General features: G+C 35.5%; 1 protein-coding gene across 2 annotated transcripts; it reads right to left on the bottom strand.

Moving 5' to 3' along the window:
- Positions 1–1,502: 1,502 nt before the first annotated feature.
- tmod1 (tropomodulin 1) lies at positions 1,503–16,737 on the bottom strand. 2 transcript variants are annotated; one of them, XM_067404312.1, is made up of 11 exons: positions 16,483–16,737; positions 15,444–15,639; positions 13,088–13,244; positions 12,303–12,422; positions 10,629–10,718; positions 9,222–9,352; positions 8,993–9,100; positions 7,923–8,066; positions 7,597–7,741; positions 5,916–6,021; positions 1,503–4,403 (listed from the first exon to the last, which is right to left on the bottom strand). In XM_067404312.1, exons 2-11 carry the CDS (start codon positions 15,558–15,560, stop codon positions 4,385–4,387), a joined length of 1,137 nt encoding a protein of 378 aa, XP_067260413.1. In that variant the 5' UTR covers positions 15,561–15,639; positions 16,483–16,737; the 3' UTR covers positions 1,503–4,384. The 2 variants fall into 2 exon arrangements, with proteins under 2 accessions (XP_067260413.1, XP_067260415.1); XM_067404314.1 differs by lacking the exon at positions 5,916–6,021.
- Between the last annotated feature and the right edge of the window lie 7 nt (positions 16,738–16,744).

Here is a 16,744-nt window from a genome sequence, read left to right as displayed (position 1 = left end):
CTTGGGAGAGCTTCACAATGAGTAGAATGAAGCTGGAGTCAGTGCATCAAGAGTCACCACACTCAGACATCTTCAGGAAAAGGACTACCAAGCCACTTCTGAAACAGAAAAAATGTCAGAAGCATCTAATCTGGGCTAAGGAGAAAAAGAACTGGACAGTGAACAGTGGTCGAAAGTCCTCTTTTCAGATAAAAGTAAATTTTGCATTTCATGTTGAAATCATGGTCCCAGAGTCTGAAGGAAGAATGGAGAGGCACAGAATCCAAGCTGCTTGAAGTCTAGTGGGAAGTTTCTGAAGTTAGTAATGATTTGGGGGGTCTGTGACATCTGCTGGTGTTGGTCCATTGTGTTTTATCAAGTGCAAAGTCAATGCAGCCATCTTCCAGGAGATTTTGGAGCACTTTATGCTTCCATCTGCTGACAAGCTTTATGGAGATGCTGATTTCCTTTTCCAGCAGGTCTTTAGCACCTGCCCACAGTGAAAAAAACACTTCCAAGTGGTTTGCTGACCATGATATTACTGTGCTTTATTGGCCAGCCAACATGGCTGACTTGAATCTATGGGATATTTTCAAGAGAAAGATGAGAAACAGTCGATCCAACAATATACAGATGATCTGAAGGCTCAATAGTGCCTCAGCAGTGCCACAGGCTGATCTCTTCCATGCCACACTTCACTGATGCTGTAATTTGTGCTAGGAGCAAGTCATTTGCTGTAATATGTGCTGCCGACCAAGTATTGAGTGTACAAATTAACATACTTTAAAGAACTTGAACTTTTCTGTTTTAAAAATCCGTTTTTTGATTGATCTTAGGAAATATTCTAATATTTTGAGATACTGGATTTTGGACTTTCATTAGCTGTACGCTCTAATCATCAAAATTACATGTAGGGAATCTAGAATATATGAAAGTTTCATTTTTAAAAATAATTTACAATAAAAAAATGAACTTTTTCACAATATTCTAATTATATGACCAGAACCTGTATTTTTTTTCAGGATTCTTTGATGAATAGAAAGTTCAAAAGAACAGCGTTTATCTTTTGTAACATTATAAATGTCTTTACTGTCACTTTTGATGCATCCTTGCTGAATAAAAGTATTCATTTCTTTTTTAATAAAAATAAAAATAAAAATTCTTACTGACCCCAAACTTTTGAACGGTAGTTTATAATGTTACAGAAGCTTTGTATTTGAGATATATATTATATATATATATATATATATATATATATATATATATATATATATATATATATATATATTATATATATATATATATAAATACAGTTCACATTAAACATTAACATACATTTTAAACTAAACTTTTGAAAGAAAGCACACAGCCATTATTAATAACCTAAACCACAAAGTGGCACTGTTATTCAAACTTTTTACTCTTCCGAGCATAAATATTTCAGTAGTATTCCTGACGCATAGGTATGAATGTGGAAGAAAAAAAAAAAAGAAAAAGAAAAGACAAGAAAGAGTTTCTGCTGAGGGCAACATTTCCACGCAACTTTTTCAATCTTTATTAACTCAATAAACCACATACAGTAAGGTGCACTAACAAAATGTACATATGTGCACCAGCCCAGGCACTCTATGGCAATGATTATGGGCCTGCTTCCAAACACGGGACATGACAATCAACAGTGAATTTTCCCCTTTTGGTTCTGAACAAGACAAAGTCCTATAAATGTTCTGTCCTTTAAACAGTAGGAAAATGTTTACATCCGTAAAACATTCTGACATTTACTGTGCTGGGAGAGTGCGAAAGGAGTAAGGCCTGATCACGGACAACAAATATCTGAGAAACACATACACACACCCTGCTAAATCACTGCAAATGATGCCTAGTCTCACAAAAACTGGCAAGAAATGACCAGGTCACATTTCATCTCAAAATCAAGATGCATGAAAAACAAATTATATTTTGCTAAATAATTATATTATATAAATTGTTAAGTACAGTTGTGTTTGTTGTACTGAATTATATTTTGACAGTTATTTTACAGTAAAATTACAATAATGAGAATTCAAGGAAAATGTGCTTAATTGCCATCACAATGCACAATACTTGCATGGTGGTTTAATAATACATATATAATATTATCAAAACGCCATGCAAGTACTGTGCTATATTTCGATTTTGGGTGAAGAATAACCTGGACGTTACTTTGTGAGAACAGGCACAGACAATAATACAAAGTTTTATGATAATTTTTTTTCTATTAGCCACATTTCCACCGAAATTACCCGGAACAATTTGTCCCAGGAGCATTTTTTCCCCCAGATCTGTTGCTGTCTGCATTTTCATTGTGGTCTAAAGCAAAGTCCCTTTAAGACATGTCATTTCACTTGGCAGCCATCTTTGAAACTTTTCGCCAAGCTTACGATTAAACTTCATATTTGAAAAAAACAATGAAGTCTGACAACCGAACCGTCTCATAAATTTTGTTTCTAAAAGTTCAAATCATGACAAAAAAAATGAATTTTTCAGACTGGACCAAGCTAACGCGCATGCGCAGTCCTAAGCAGAAAAGCCTCTCAGAAAACGGACTGTTTTTATAGCAACCAGAGCTTCTAACGGCAGCTGAAGTGACGCGATGACTTCACCAATCAGCGACTGATACTTTTACTTTGAAGGCGGGACTTATTCCGCCATATTGTGCATAAGTGCGTTGCACTTTCTCCCATTCATAGTAATAGGAGTGCACCGTCTTTCTGTATATAAAGTCTTTGTCTAAAGTACCGTGAAGATTAGTCCGGTGATATAGGACTGTGCACAACTTTTTCAGTTCCGGCTGGATTTCGTCCTCCACATATACACTTAATAAAGCCTGAACCTTGTTGTCGGTCCATCTGTCATATTTTTTAAACTCCATTGTTGCTTCGAATAGCAAACAACTTTTACTGGACGCACCGCGACAGACTTAAAAATGGTGGTTGAAATAAAATGCTGCATGAAGTCAACCAATCAAAATGCTGTGTGAACTCAGCAACCAATCAGCATGTTCAGTGCCCAAGTCCCACCCCCTTGCTGTATTTTTGTGTAGTTAATTAAGAGAAGGTACACCGCCATCTTGCTTCGACGAAAGTGACCTGAATGCACCTGACGTAAACAACTTCCCACCTGGTAAATATGAACTTCCCAGGAGGACTTGAGTGCACCAAAAGTACTACCTCGCGAGCAGGGTTTTTCTGAGGGACCCGGAACTTCATTTAGACCCTGGTGCCTGCGGTGGAAACGCGGCTATTGTGTGTTATAATCCTCACTCAAGAGTAGAAGGCATTTAATGAGGAAGGCTACTACAGAGAACACTGTTTACAAGTCAATCACATTCCTTTTATGATAAGTGGTCATCATAGAAAGAAACTGTTAAAAGAGAGATATCATTGCTAACTGTGGAAAAGGAAATACAGCTTGTCCTGAACATGAAAAAGAGGTTTTCCCTCATCAAACAAAGAATATAAAATCTATAAATAATTTCATAAATATGCTGGAGCGGTGCAAATACTAAGAGCTTTGATTTTGTATTGTTATCAGATGACCAATTCGCAAAATGAATTTGCATTCATTTTCAATGTGAGCTGGTGATCTGACAATATGCACCAACAATGCACTTCCATTGGTATTCGCAGCATAGTGGAGATCACCTGATTCTGCAGTCAAACGCGCATACTAGAAACCACAGTACAGTGACTTGCCAACAATTCATTTGTAGAGCGACAAATTTACCAGTTGTTCAACATTTGAAGAGAAAAACATGTCAAAATTACAGCATATCCCAAAAACACACAGTAAAAACATGCTTCTATGCGACATGTGCGAGTAATACCACTATAGTGAGACTCAAACTGGCCTGGACAAGGCAAAACCACAGCTACAATCAGTCAAGTTTGAAGTTTGATGCTCTTGGTGCGCATCCAAACACAGCAAAATGACTGGCTTTAAGGTCGAACTGTTTACAGCATGAGGATTATGTCAGCTGAGAACATTGTGATAAACTGAGCGTCATTTTCATCTTTACTGCTTCCATCAACACAAGTAGATGATTTTTCCCTACTAATGTTATGGCAGGTAGTTTACACATTTTTAAAACACTCCGCCATGAGTAACTATGTGTCTGGTAAACAGAGTGGTACCTTTGGGTTTCCAGATCTGGGGCTTTGAAATAAAAGCATTCTGAATTGAGTATGTTTTCTTTAGATGATCCTGTGAGTTACTTGTGAAAGGGACAGAAATGGAGGGAGGATTTGGGATGAGATGGGGTGTGATGTGATGTACAGTATACTGGTGCAGGTCCCAGGCCATAGAGGGCTCCCGCTGCTGCTGCTGCTACACGTTTGTCCGACATTTAGGAAAGATGGGCCCTCCTTCAAGCCTTCTCTTTCTTACTGCACACACAAACAAAGAAGGGTTGACCACTTTTGAGGACATAAAAAAAAAAAGTTACATAATGAGGAATTTTACTTTCAACATAACAGCCTACAAAGTGTTCAACAATAAGGATTTTATGTTTTTGCTTAGTTTTGACTTTTACTTGCCCTGTCAGCATTTTCACATGGAAGCTTGTTTCCGCCACAAGAAAAAAAAAAAATGCGACTTTTTATCTCAAAATTCTGACTTTTTCTTCGAAATTGTGAGTTTGCATCTCTAAACTCGCGATTTCCGAGATATAAAGTCAGAATTGTGCGATATAAAGTCAGAATTGCGTGTTAAAGTCAAAATTGCGAGATATAAAGTCAGAATTGCATGTTATAAAGTCGCAATTCACATTTTTTTCTCAAAATTGTGAGTTATCACGCAATTGTGAGTTTATAACTCGCAATTCTGACTTTTTCTCAAGTTTAAATCTCGCAATTGTGAGAAACAATGTTTTTTTTCCTCACAATTGGACATTATAAGCATCAAAAAAAGAGTCAGAATTACGAGATATTAACTCGCAATTGCAAGAAAGTCAATTGAACTCATATAAACTCACAATTCTGCCTTTTTTCTTACAATTTTGACTTTTTTCTTGCAATTCTGACTTTATAAAAATACTGACTCTATCTCGCAATTGCAAGAAAAAAAGTCAGAATTGTAAGATAAAAAGTCACAATTACCTTTGTTTAGTTTTTTTATTTCATGGCAGAAACAAGCTCCCATATTTTCATGAGCCCTACATAATTTCTTTGCTTTACAATAAGGTAAATTTGTTAACAGCACTTAATGTATTAACCAACATGCATTAACCATGAGAATAACCTTAATGTTAGACATTGGAAAATCCTTATTGCATTTGTAGATTCCAATGAAAGAAACTGGAATTAAAGGAATAGTTCACTCAAAAGAGTTGTTTGTGAATGGCTTCAAAAGACTTGAAATATAGCGTGAGTCAAATGGGCTAGTTTTATAGTGCTTTTTGGAGCTCAAAAGCTTTAGTCCCCAATCACTTTTATTGAGCAAATACAACAAAGAAAGTCATATGCATTTGGCAAAATAATAATAATAATTTAGGGTGAACTATTCCTTCAAGAAAAGCTCTGCATGCACAGCAAGCCAGAGGCCATTTTCATTAAAAATTTTGTTGATTTGGCATCAGAATACTCTCTCGGTGCAGAAGAAAGTAAAGACTGAACTTGAAAACCTAAAGACAACCCATCAGACATTCAGACAAACAGCACAACACTTTGACAGACAAACAAAATGACCAAGAAACAACCAGATAATGAAGAGAGACAGGTTTTGAATTCACTTTGATGGAGGGAAATACAGTAGTGGAGATGCTGAAGCGGCAGAGGGGAGTTTGAGGAAAAGTAACGATCCAGAGACTTGAGGTATTGCGAGAAGGCTAAAATAAGAGCCAAAAAAAGACAGCTGGTAGTGCCCAGAGGGAGAGAAGGAGGGCAAGACTCTGTGTTTACTTTGGTTTTGACGTGAACTTGAACTTTTTACAGAAGGCTCTTTCCAGCTCAGGGACCGACAGAGTGAATGTGATCGCGCCATCCGAGTCCGACCGAACTACACGTGCTGCAAATACATACATGGCATGAACACACCAATACATACACTACCATCCAAAAGATTGGGGCCAGAAAGACTTTTTTTTTTTAAAGAAATCAATACTTTTCAGTCATGACAACTCTCGGGATAGCTTGAACACAGTATTTTATTAATGAGTAATATTAATGTAAATGTAAATAAGTATGGTTTTGGCAGACTAGATCTGCTACACCGCTGCTGCGGTGGCAGGCAATACAAGGACTCGCTCTGCTAGACCACGAAAACAGAAAGAAACTGCTGCTGCCACCGAGCAAGTAGATAGGTGGTGCTGGGGAGGAGGAGGGTTAAGACTAGAGCTGCACGATTAATCGGACTATAAGAAAAATAACATTGAAATCGCACTTAAATAATTTGGCTTAGTGCGATTATGAAACCGCAGAGGCTGCAATTATTTTTATTTTTTTATGCACAGATTGTCAGTGCAGCACGGCTCTGTGATGAGTAGGAAATGCTGATCCATCTGAAAGCACTGTGAGTTTCGGTCGCTTATAATGTGCATTTGAAAAAGCAACGCGCATCAAACATCTTTCCAGACATGAGAAGCATTTATTATCATCTTGTCCAACAAAATACAACATTTAATAACATGTTTTTACTCCAAACTCATTTTATAATGACAGTTTAGAATCTTTCTGTGAGATGATGTGGCTTCTTACACAGAATAAGGCAGTCGTGTCTTTATTAGTCATGTTTAATCAATCAAAGCGTTTCAATCTTCTGTTTATTCAGCTACAGCAATAGTATGATGCCCATATGCATTTCCTGGAATGATGAGCGTTACCTACTTAGGTGGCAGGGCATATTTGAGTTTTCTGCGCAAGAGCGCCTTCTGGCTTTCAGATAGAGAAGCATTTAATACTGATCACAGAGCCGTACAGCTCTGACAAGCTACGCATGAAATAATCATTGGCCTTTGCGAATTTAATTGCTATTAATTGTGCAGTCCTAGTTAATACGAACGTGCAGTCTAATGCTACCTGGTCAGACCGAAATATATATAGCTAGCTTGATAGAAAGAAATGCCTGATTGACTGTAGTACCAGGCACAAGTCAGCCAATCTGTAACACGTTAGAGTTTCATGACTGAACTATGTATTTATTAAGCAAGACTGCATTAAATTGATCAAAAGAGACACATTTCTATTTCAAATCAATGCTTTTGAACTTTCTATTCAATAAAGAATCCTAAAAAATTGATCATGATTTCCACAGAAATATTAAGCAGCACAACTGTTTTCAACATTGATAATAACATGAAACATTTCCATCAATTATAATAAGATTTTACAATATTACTGTTTGTACTGTATTTTTGACAACATAATTGCAGCTTTGGTAAGCATAAGATACTTCTTTCAAAAACATTCCTGACCTCAAACTGGATGGGGAAAAATGTAGTGTACCTATTTCAGCCCATCCAGCATGCAAACACACATTTATGCATTTTTCAGCAAATACACACATACAACAACAATCAATGTTAATTATGAATATACACATACAAATAACAAATCTGACAGCATCAGTGTGTGTGTTTCTTACCAAGGTCGTTGTTGCTCATCATGGCATTAGATCCACGCAAGCGTGGGCCCTGCTGGGTGAAGTGGTATCCGAACTTCAGCAGAGTAGTGTTCTTCTCCAAAATATTAGCTATCTCCATCTCAACCTTATTACCCAAAGGCTGGCTCTGTATCACACATACACAAATATGCAAGATATAAATACAGGATATAATGCAGTTTAGATCAGTGCTACCCATGCCTTCATTCCCCCATCAATCATCATTACCTTCAGACTGAACCCCTGACCTCATGGATAGTGGCTCGGACCTTTATATAACTTTATTCTGTGAATGTGTGTGAGCGTACCTGGTTGTCAATCTTTAACTCCTGAAGTGTAGTGTTGCTCTTTAAGGATTCTACGAGTGCCAGAATTCCAGCTCCAGTAATGAAGTTTGACTCCACGTTTAGACTCTTCAGAGTGGTGTTCACTTTCAGCATGTCTGCTAATGCCTGGGAACCAAACAACATTACACACTGTTTAACATCTCTGTTACCGTTAGGTATTAAAGTTTGGGCTCAGTAAGATTTTTTTTTATGCTTTTGAAAGAAGTCTTTTATGCTCACCAAGGCTGCATTTATTTGACTAAAAATACAGTAACAACTGTACACTTGTGAAATATTACGATGTGAAATGTTTTTCCTATTTTAATATATTTTAAAATGTAATTTATTCCTTTGATGAATCATTTCTCCTGTCTTCAGTGTCACACGATCCTTCAGAAATCATATACTGATTTAGTGCTCAGGTAACATTTCTTATTTTCACCGCATTTGAAAATGGTTGTGCCGCTTCATATTTTTAAGAAAAATATGATAAAAAAAAATATTCTTTGATGAATAGAAAGTCCAAAATAAAGCATTTATTTGAAATAGAAATCTTTTGTAACATTAATGATGTCTTTACAATAATTTTAATTAATTCTTGCTGAACTAATAAAAAAAAAATCATTAAGAACATGCAAACTATTTTTTTTATTAAACTCATAAATTTAATTTTATTAAGCATAAAGGCAGTCTTTTTTCTTTTTTTTCTTCATTATACTATATATAAGCTAGTTGACACAACTCAATGAATATTGTTGGTGTTACAGGGGTTTAATTCCGCGTGGGATTGCGGCAAATTATGAGATAATATAAAAATATAACTGTGGCCAGTGAAAATGCTGAGTGGCTAGTAACTTTGGAAAACCACTTGCCACAGTGGCTGGTAAGCAAAAAAAGTTAATGTCAAGCCCTGCTGTGTGCGTGTATATATATATATCCAAAAATTACATTTGTAAAAACAGGCTGCATTGTTTTTACAGAAAATTTTATTTCTTATTTTAAATTATTTGAAAAATCTGAACTTTGAGAATAGTCATGCTTCTTTAACTCACAAAGGCTACAGGATCATTACTTCTGGTGCCAACGATGCTCAGGCGCTCCACAACACTGTTCCCTTTAAGAGCTTCAGCATATGCTTTCAAAGTTGGGACTGGAATATTCTACATATCACCGGAAAAAAAGAGAGAACACACAATAGGGCAAACAATCAAAACTGCAGGCTAGCAGACATAAAGATACAATATTCAGCAGAAAGTATAAATAAAAGAGTGAAAGTGGCACCTTGATGTTATTTAGGTTGACCTCAGTAAGATCTGGATCATTGCTTTTGATTCTCTGTAGTGTTTCCTCTACATCTGTGTCATTGGGCTGTTCATCTGGCACTGGCTTATACTGAGTACACTGGATTACACCTGTGTATATAATGCAACTCTGAATTATAACAAATCATACGGTTCAGTGCCAGCTATAACACAGTACAATATCACACGGTACACTGTGGTCTCAAGCCACATTACAGATGTATGGCATTGCATTACATTTATTTACATTGTACATTTATATATTTGGCAGACACTTTTACCAAAACTGACAACAATCCATTCAAGATATAAATTGTATGTGATGTTAGCGCCATGCTCTAGGTTTGAGGATCAGGAAAACTTTACAGAACTAAATATCAAACTCAGTTGAATTTATTTTCAAAGAAAGATAGTACAACCGCACTATAAATCACCTGAAGAGCAGCTGGTTAAAAGTATTAAAGGTCCAGCATAATTTGTTTGCAGATGCCATTTTGTTTGATATTTTGCTATAAATTAGACATTCACTGTAACATACTGCCAATTCATGGTTTTTGCAAGTAAAAACTATGAATTACCATTTAATTTATGGTAAAAAAAGACAAAAAAAGAACAGTAAAAGGACATTCCCAGAAGTCCCTGTGTTACACATCACATATGATTACATCTTTATTATAAATAATTTAGTTTCTTCTTATTTTCATTATCAGTGGTGTATATTAGTGTGTTTTGTGTAGATTTTATATTATTTAGTTAATGTGTTTTGCATTATTTTAGCATCATGTGTGTTACCCTGATGGTGTCTTTGTAGGTATATATGACTCTGTGCACTGTCTATATATGAGCAATAACTATGTTTTACCAACAGGCCGCTAACAATGAACTCTGATTCATCATGTGGCTTTCTATTGTACCATTTGTATTACTGTTGTGGTTATCACTACATTTTTATGTAAAAAGGAAGATTTTGGTAGTTAAAGTAGGTATATTAACATTATATTATAAGTTGTAAAATATACAGGCATCCTGTAAAACTGGAAACATTTTCAAAGTATTTTTTTATGGTGAATTTCTGGCAACCACAACTGCCACTTAATTTTATTTAAATTTAACAGCATTTTTTTTTTTTTTTTTTTTTTTTACAGTGTGCCTAAAGTTTACAAGCACTTTCAACACAATTTTATCCAATATACTATAATATATAACTTGTATTTTACAGTTACTTCTGATTAAAGAATATAGCAATGCAAATGCAAACAAATACTAATGCAAAACTGGAATAAACTAAACCTGAATGATCATAAAATAAATAAATAAAATCAATCAGACAAATAAGAAGCTTAAAACCAGACAAAAACATTACAGGATAATTGCTGTATTCACTTACTGTTCAAACCCTGCTTGTTGACGATAGTACTGCTGGCCAGTGCTTCATAATACTGCTGATTGCTCATCAGCGTGTGCATACCCAAGATGGCTGCAGCAAGAAAAAAAAAACAGAATAAGTTGAATAAGTTATATTTGTATATATAAATATACATATATTTTTTGTATAGCATGATCCCGAAGGAAAAAACAATTGACCTCATTATATATATATATATATATATATATGTATGTTAGTCAAGCTTTCTTGACTCAAAACCGTAATAGTTGTAAATATCCATTATCCACCCTCTATATGATCCTCAATGAAATAGTTTGCTATTTACAACTTATGTAAATCATATATAAAATCATGTTTTTCAAAATATCAACTCAAAATCATTCACATTTAACCAACGAAAATATCTCAAGCAGAACAGTAATGGCACCAAATTAAAATTAAATAAAATGAAAAGGGACAGCAAAACATCTAAATAGCAAGTCAACAGGAAAGAGCAATTTATGAGTTTGGCATGTATGCTGCATCTGATAGTTGACCGTGGGCCAAAGACAACTGAACTAACCTCATTCCCATATGAAGCTCTAATCTGTCACTACATATAAGATGTTCAGACCATTAAGTCAACTTCTTAAATCTTGCTGTTTTTGAAACATGATCCCGGAGGAAAAAACAATTGACCTCATTTTTAGCCAAACCACTCCATCATGCCAAATGAGAATAAAGTAAGTGGCTGACAGTTGAGAGTTTTTTTTTAGCCAGCAGAAAAACGTTGTTCCCCTTTTTTGGTAGCCATGTGTCCTTAGTGCACAAGGATGAGTCATTGTTATGAAAGAAAAAGAATTCAAACTTGCATACGCAGTTTGCATACGCAAAGGTCTAGTTCACTTAAAAAATAAGAATGAATTATTTACCCTGTCTTTCTAAGTCTGTATGATTTTGTTTCTTCGTGAAACACAAAAGAAATTCTGAAGAATGTTCATGCTGCTCTTTCCTGTACAGTTGAAGTTATACAGTGGAGGAGGAAAGGAAAGACAGTCAAATGAGTTTGGAACATCATGACTGGTACAAGATGACAGTTTATTTTTTTGGTTAAAGCAACCTTGAAATAACACTTAAATCATCATGCAGATAACATAATATGCTGAGCATACCATGCAAATACTGAGCTAATGTTTAAGAAACATTCTGGAAAAATTAGAGCAGCATACAATGTTGCAGGTTAACCTACTGGAGTGATCCGTGGCTCAGAAATGGTGGAGCAGGGGAGTGGACAGAGAAAATTAGGAATGAAGATGTAAAAATGGAGTGGAGAGGACTAAAAGACAGACCAGACAGAGGCACATTGTGAGATATAGACACACACACACAGAGGAAGTTCAAATTAGTCAGTGAAGTTACAGATGGATTCACTCATTTGAATATGAATATTAAAATTAGTGAACAGAGTGTGCTGAATTTAATTATGCCTTACTAAAGATTAAGTGAAGTTACAAAATAACAGTAAACACTGCCTTTTTTAAACTCCATTACAGATTATGCACATATCCATATGAAGTCAGAATTATATAAAAAATACACTTTTATAATTAAATGTATAAAATGGTGTCTTGGATCCCAAGAATCATAGAGGCATAGTCTACATACATGAATTACATTGGTAACAGTATATTGTACCTGCTATATCGCACAATTCTGCATCAGTAGCACTAGATAGCGCCTCTTCTAGTTCAGGCTCCAGAGTGACATCTTCCAGGATAGGATCAACAACTTTTGTCTTAGGCTCCCACACTTTTCCTACATGCACACATTTACACATACATGTAGAAACAGAGAGAGTGAAGGAAAAATGCCTTCATTTATTTTTTTTGCTAAAATAATGACTGTCTTATGTACACATGCTGTCATTTCAACCATTATTTTGCCCCCAAAAAATATTTTTAAAATGTTAGTGCACTTTTAAATAAAGGAGACAACTCTCTCAGCAAAGAACAAGATTGATGCATGACTCAGACAGAGATGTGGAAGAAAATGAAGACAAATAAAAAGTAAATAACATTTGTGGACAGAATGTTACTGTGCATCATTTCAAGCTGTATCATCATGTTATGCAAAAAGAATAAAATACAAGTGGTGTACTGACGGTATAAAAGTTTTATTGAGACTCATAAAGCCATGAAATTTGTATTAGTCAGACAAAGTAATTTGTTGTTTATTTAAATGTCATTTCTCTACAAAATGTCAAACACAAAGCTGGAAATGTCAATCTAGTGGCAATGTTTATAACTTTCAGGATAAAAAAGACAAAAGTGACAGAACTTCTTCTCTGATATACTATATACACAATGTTGGACATTGTTAGTGGACAAATTACAAACTAAAGAAAGCATAAAAGGTAATTTTCTAAAAGTTCACAGGGTCAAAAGTACCCATGGTTCTAAATAAAAAAAGTCGCTTCTTACCTCTTTTCTCGCCAGTGTAGGGAACAAGATCATCTCGATCTGGATGTTCTTTGGCTTGTTTCTCCAGGTGAGCTAGAAGGTTATCTCTCTGGAAAGTTCCAGTCGGAGCTTTCTTAGTCTGATCCCTCTGTCTATATCCTGCTGGCAACAGTGCGTTCTAAAAACAATATAATTCATGAAACATTCGTTTTGTCATCAAACTTTCAGAAAAAGTGCACAGAATGTAAGATAGTAAATTAATACAATAAATTATGAATTTGCCATATCTTAAAGGGATAGTTCACCCAAAAATGCAGATCTCGCCCAAGCAGACCTCGTCCCCCATTTACTAACCAAAGTAGGAAAAAAAAAAGGTAGTCGATGGGATAGCGAGATCTGCTTGGTTACAAACATTCTTCTTTTGTGTTCAGCAGAACCAAGAAATTTATTCAGGTTTGGAACAACTTGAAGGCGAGTAAATGATGACTTTTTTTGATTTTTGGGTGAACTATCCCTTTAAAATACCATGGTTTCTGATGAAATCACAGCCATTTTCCATCAACTTCCTTTTTTTGCAACTATTTGATACTGGCTTTCTAAGATTTATGAAGCATGGTAACCCAGGTTTTCTTACTTGCAACCACATACTGAAAAGGCAAACTCCACCACCTCCAGAAACACAGTGAGCAATGATAACATTCTTTTAAGTCAGGGCCTATCAGCCCATATCCACAAAAAAGGGCCGCAGAGCAAATGGAGGAATGTCAACGTATGTGCATGTTAAATGTGATGACAGAATCCAGAACACACAGTGTTTCAAAGAGAACTCAGAGAGAACAGAACTTTATAGGACACCTTAGAATTGTTTATTCTTAGTGCAGATAAAATTGAGACAAATTAATTCTAAAGTGACATTTAAAATCATTAAAGTAGAGATTTCTACTGCTAAACTTACTGCACAATTTAGTGTTTCGGGAAAAAGCTCGGCTTTGGTGGAAAATGTTTATTTTTGTTACATTTGAGCAGATTAACTTTTGTTCCAGCACCAGTATTTATGGTAAACTTCTGCACCTCTGGCTGAACATCTCAAGTAAGGGAGAAGAAATTCTCTTTTCCCTCTTCTCTGTTGCTGGACATTTATCCTACGTCTGTGTCTAAATCTGTCAAGAAGTGCTTAGATGCTGGAGTCAAACCAGATTCCTGAAGAGCAAATAAAAAACTGTGGTCTGAGTGAGAAAAAGAACACTATCAACAGAGAGAGAATCGCAGCCTTACGACAGTGAAATCCCTAAAAACACTGCAAAACAACAGCACACTCCAACCACTGTAGAACAACACTGTCAAACTGACTCCACCATAATAATAGTCTAAACTCAGAAACGTCAATGTGATACAACACAGACAAGCAAAAACCACAGCAAGAAAGTGGTTCTCAAACAAAAATGCCACTGAAACAACAATGTCCAATATCAAACAAAACATAATGGGCTACGACATGGTCCAAAATAAAACAACACAGTCCAGTCAAACAAACACCACTAAGAAACAAAAACACAAAAATAAAGTGGGCTTCTTAAACAAAAATGGCACTAAAACAACAATGTATAACACCAAACAAAACATAATGGACGACCAACAGAGTCCAAAATAAAACAATAGTCCAGTCAAACAACATTACACACACACACACACACACACACACACACACACACAAAAACAGTCCATCCAAACAAAGAACACTGCAAAACAACACGGTCCAGACAAACAAATCAGATTAGGTAGCAACAGTCTGATCAAACAAATAAAAATAAATAAATAAATAAATCCAAACAAAGACTAGGAAAAAACAGTCAAGACTAACAAACTAAATTAGGTAGCAACAGTCCAGACAAACAAACACCACTAGGAAACAAAACAGTCCTGACAAATCGTCCAGACAAACAAATCAGACTAGATAACAACACAGTCCAGTCAAGCAAACATCATGTTAAAAAAAAGTCCAGACAAACAAACACCACTGACACAACGCAGTCCAGACAAACCACCAGACTAGGTAGCACTAGCAACACAGTCCCGTCAAACAACATTAGACTTAAAAGTCGAATCAAACAAAATTATAAAACAAATCTTCTAACAAATCCCACAACAAAACACAATAGGCATCCTTTAAAAACTCAATTTAGTTTTCAGTGCCAAAGCACTACTTGAAAGTATAAATTAAAAATTACAGAAGAGAGTTATCAACCTTTCATAATGCAAAGTATGGCAATCAGAAGCAATTAGTGTGTGAGCACATTTATATGAATTGTGTGTGAATTCATGCAGCTTTTAAGGTCCAGTTTGAGACATTTCACCTTATTATTTTAAGTGCACTTACATCAGGATCAAGCTCTTCAAGTTCATCCTCTAGTCTCCTGAGCTCCTCTTCACTGAGCTTCTGCAAGAGCTCATCCTCATCCACATCCCGGTACTTCTCCATCTCTTTACGGAACATGATGAATAAGATGAAAGGGAAGAAGAGGACAGAAGAAAAGAAAAAAGGCAGGAACAGTTGAGCCCCCCAACCACAGGACCTTGGTGAAGACAAAAGAGACAGATACATTAATAGGCCTATTCTAAATTCAAAGTTCAAAGGAGTTTATGATAAATAATTACGTTTTTCATGAATAATTATTTGATTTTCGACAGTATTAAATTCAAATTATATGAGTTGTGGAAAGCAGGATAACCACAGGTGTACTTCATCACATTAACTGAAGACATGCTATGCTAATGTTGGACAACTAGAAAAAGCATAAATACTGTCTTAACTTTGAACAGACTCTATTATTATTTAAAACTTAAACGTTTGAATGTCTCTGTGCAAGATGTTTTACTTACACTTGCTTTTTAAAAAAGCATGCCAATTTTATTTTAAAGAAATATATATAGTAGCCTAATATGATGTTAAACAACAGATAAATTGAGTCGTATAATAATGATACATCTTGTGAGAAGAAAACTTGCTTCTGCTCTTTGGACCTTCTCAAGTGTCCTTGGTAAATCTTAAAGACAAGGACATTGACCAGCAAACTCCATCACACTATATAATGCAAATTTATTATTAACATAATGCCTTTAATGGTAGCCTCTAGTTTACGTTTCCCAAATCAATAAACTAGTTAATTATATACACATTCCCAGACAGTTCCTCAAACAAATTGCTTTTCCACTTCAGTTAATAAAGTTGTGTAGCTTCAGATACAACTTTTGACATTAAAAGAAACAAAAATACATTTAAAAAGCAAACATTTATGAAATATAATTTTCTCAGAGCTTCATTCTGTACTGTTAATATGCGTATCTGAACGTTTCACGGCTCAATGCAATGATGAAAACACAGCTTTAGCGCCGGAGCGTCTATCATTCTCACTTACTTCAGACAGCGCTTATCCCACACTATATATAGCGCATGTGACAGCTGAATACTTTGACCAGATATGGTTTCTTTTCGGAGCCGCTAATTCACACAAATGTGCTGCTGCCTCAAGCAATGATTTCTCAAATCCAAGGTTCATAGAAAAACAACGCTTGACACGGCGGAGAAAGTCCAAATATTAAAAGTCACTGCTCGAGCCTTCGTTCAACAAGTCCAATAGTCGGTGGCGATCAAAGAGTTTCCACAACTTGGAGTAGCGC

This window comes from Chanodichthys erythropterus, chromosome 12, assembly GCF_024489055.1.
Source record: "Chanodichthys erythropterus isolate Z2021 chromosome 12, ASM2448905v1, whole genome shotgun sequence".
Classification (NCBI taxonomy): domain Eukaryota; kingdom Metazoa; phylum Chordata; class Actinopteri; order Cypriniformes; family Xenocyprididae; genus Chanodichthys; species Chanodichthys erythropterus.
The sequence above is the reverse complement of the archived record's forward strand: the minus strand, read 5'-3'. Positions and strand labels throughout refer to the sequence as shown.

What these genes read in the sequence shown, in the direction of transcription:
- tmod1 (XM_067404312.1), bottom strand. Translation starts at nt 15,560, where the DNA reads ATGTTCCGTAAAGAGATGGAGAAGTACCGGGATGTGGATGAGGATGAG. An exon ending in TCAACCTAAATAACATCAAG is followed by an intron (nt 9,101 to 9,221) that starts GTGCCACTTTCA and finishes GGTGATATGTAG; the next exon opens with AATATTCCAGTCCCAACTTT. An exon ending in AGTTAAAGATTGACAACCAG is followed by an intron (nt 7,742 to 7,922) that starts GTACGCTCACAC and finishes TGTGTGATACAG; the next exon opens with AGCCAGCCTTTGGGTAATAA.